We start from the raw sequence: 1,526 nt of genomic DNA, 5'->3' as shown, positions 1-1,526 counted from the left end.
AAAAAAACTTAGCCAGGCTCTGTGGCTCACGCCTGTAATCCCAGCACTTTGGGAGACCAAGGGGGGGGGGCGGTGAATCACCTGAGGCCAGGAGTTCAAGACCGGCCTGGCCAATATGGTGAAATGCCGTCTCTACTAAAAATATAAAAATTAGCCGGGTGTGGTGATGCATACCTGTAATCGCAGCTACTTGGGAGGCTGAGGCAGGAGAATTGGTTGAACCAGGGAGGCAGAGGTTGTAGTGAGCTGAGATCACACCACTGCACTCCAGCCTGGGCAACAGAGTGAGACTCCGTCAAAAAAAAATCTAGAGTCTCACTAAGTTACCCAGGCTGGTCTCGAATTCCTGGCCTCAAGCCATCCTCACACATTGACCTTGCAAAGCGCAGAAGGGCATGAGCCACTCAGACACTCGTCTGGCCTGTGCAGTATGTGCTGCACAGAGCTGGGCCCAGGGATCAGGAGGAGGGGACAGTTTAGATAATCTAAGGTCAGCTCTGACAGGCAGGAAGGTACCTTGGTTTTCAGTGTTCATATAGAGGATAGGACATGACAATCAGGCCAAGGGCGCCACCCCTGTTCCCCTCCTGACTTGGATGTGGTCAACAGAGAAGTGGGACTGGGTGAGGTCTCGGCCGTGTTTGCCTGGTTTACATCCTCTTTTTCTGACTTTGCAGCATTCAGTACAGGAGGAAGAGAGGGGAGGGCTGGGTGCCAGTGTGCGCCCCACTCGCAGTGTCCTAAGCAAAGCCTCCCTATCCCCCCAGACAACCTTCGTATCTGTGACAGGCAGTGGGTCATCTGCCTCTTAGTCACAGATCTGAACCTTTTTGCCTTGGGCTGGGATACGGCCCTGGGCTCATCCCAGTCTCGGGAGATATGGGTTCCATCTGCTCTGAGGAGGAACTCCTGGCCCCATGGCCCAGGTTCACAAACCGTCCTGGCAGTTGACCTGTTGTCAAGTTAAATGTCCTTTCCGCCAAGAGTCCCCGCCATGTGTCAGGGCTTGTGCTAGGCCTGGGGGCACAGCTGTGCGGCACAGTGGTCCCGGATCCCTTTGGGGGCCTAGGAGCTGAGCCCGGCCCTTCTCTTCGCAGTCAGGCCCCACCTTGGACATGCCGGTTCCCTCCAGCTTCAATGACACTGGCCAGGATTGGCGGCTGTGGCATTTTGTCAGCTGGGTGTGGTATGAACGGGAGGTGACTCTGCTGGAGTGATGGATCCAGGACCTGTGCACAAGAGTGGTGCTGAGGATTGGTAGTGCCTACTTCTATGCCATCGTGGTCAGTGCGGCCGGGAGCAGGCAGGGTAGGTGGGTGGGCATGGTTGCTGAACAGCATGGGACCCCCAGCTGCCACCCACAGCCTGTCTCCTGGAGTGGTACGGTGGGGGGCCTTACCCTGCCCTGGGGGCTGTGCCCTGTGTAGGGGGATAGGTGGCCTGATCTACCCCACTGGGATGTCATTCTTCTGGTCTGGCTGGCAGGCCCCTGAGCCCCATGCTGCAGGTTATGTGAGGGAGTGCCC

The 1,526-nt window shown here is 57.0% G+C and overlaps 1 gene segment (V, D, J or C); it reads left to right on the top strand.

Annotated features, from left to right (window-relative positions):
- The first annotated feature begins 1,322 nt into the window (after window positions 1–1,322).
- LOC105522280 overlaps window positions 1,323–1,526 on the top strand; it is a 7,924-nt gene continuing 7,720 nt past the window's right edge. Inside the window, 1 exon segment of the C gene segment in view lies at window positions 1,323–1,380. Coding sequence covers window positions 1,323–1,380 — 58 coding nt within the window.

Source organism: Colobus angolensis, unplaced genomic scaffold (assembly GCF_000951035.1).
Source record: "Colobus angolensis palliatus isolate OR3802 unplaced genomic scaffold, Cang.pa_1.0 Scaffold423, whole genome shotgun sequence".
NCBI classification, from domain to species: Eukaryota; Metazoa; Chordata; class Mammalia; order Primates; family Cercopithecidae; genus Colobus; species Colobus angolensis.
This window is presented reverse-complemented; position numbering and strand designations above follow the sequence as displayed.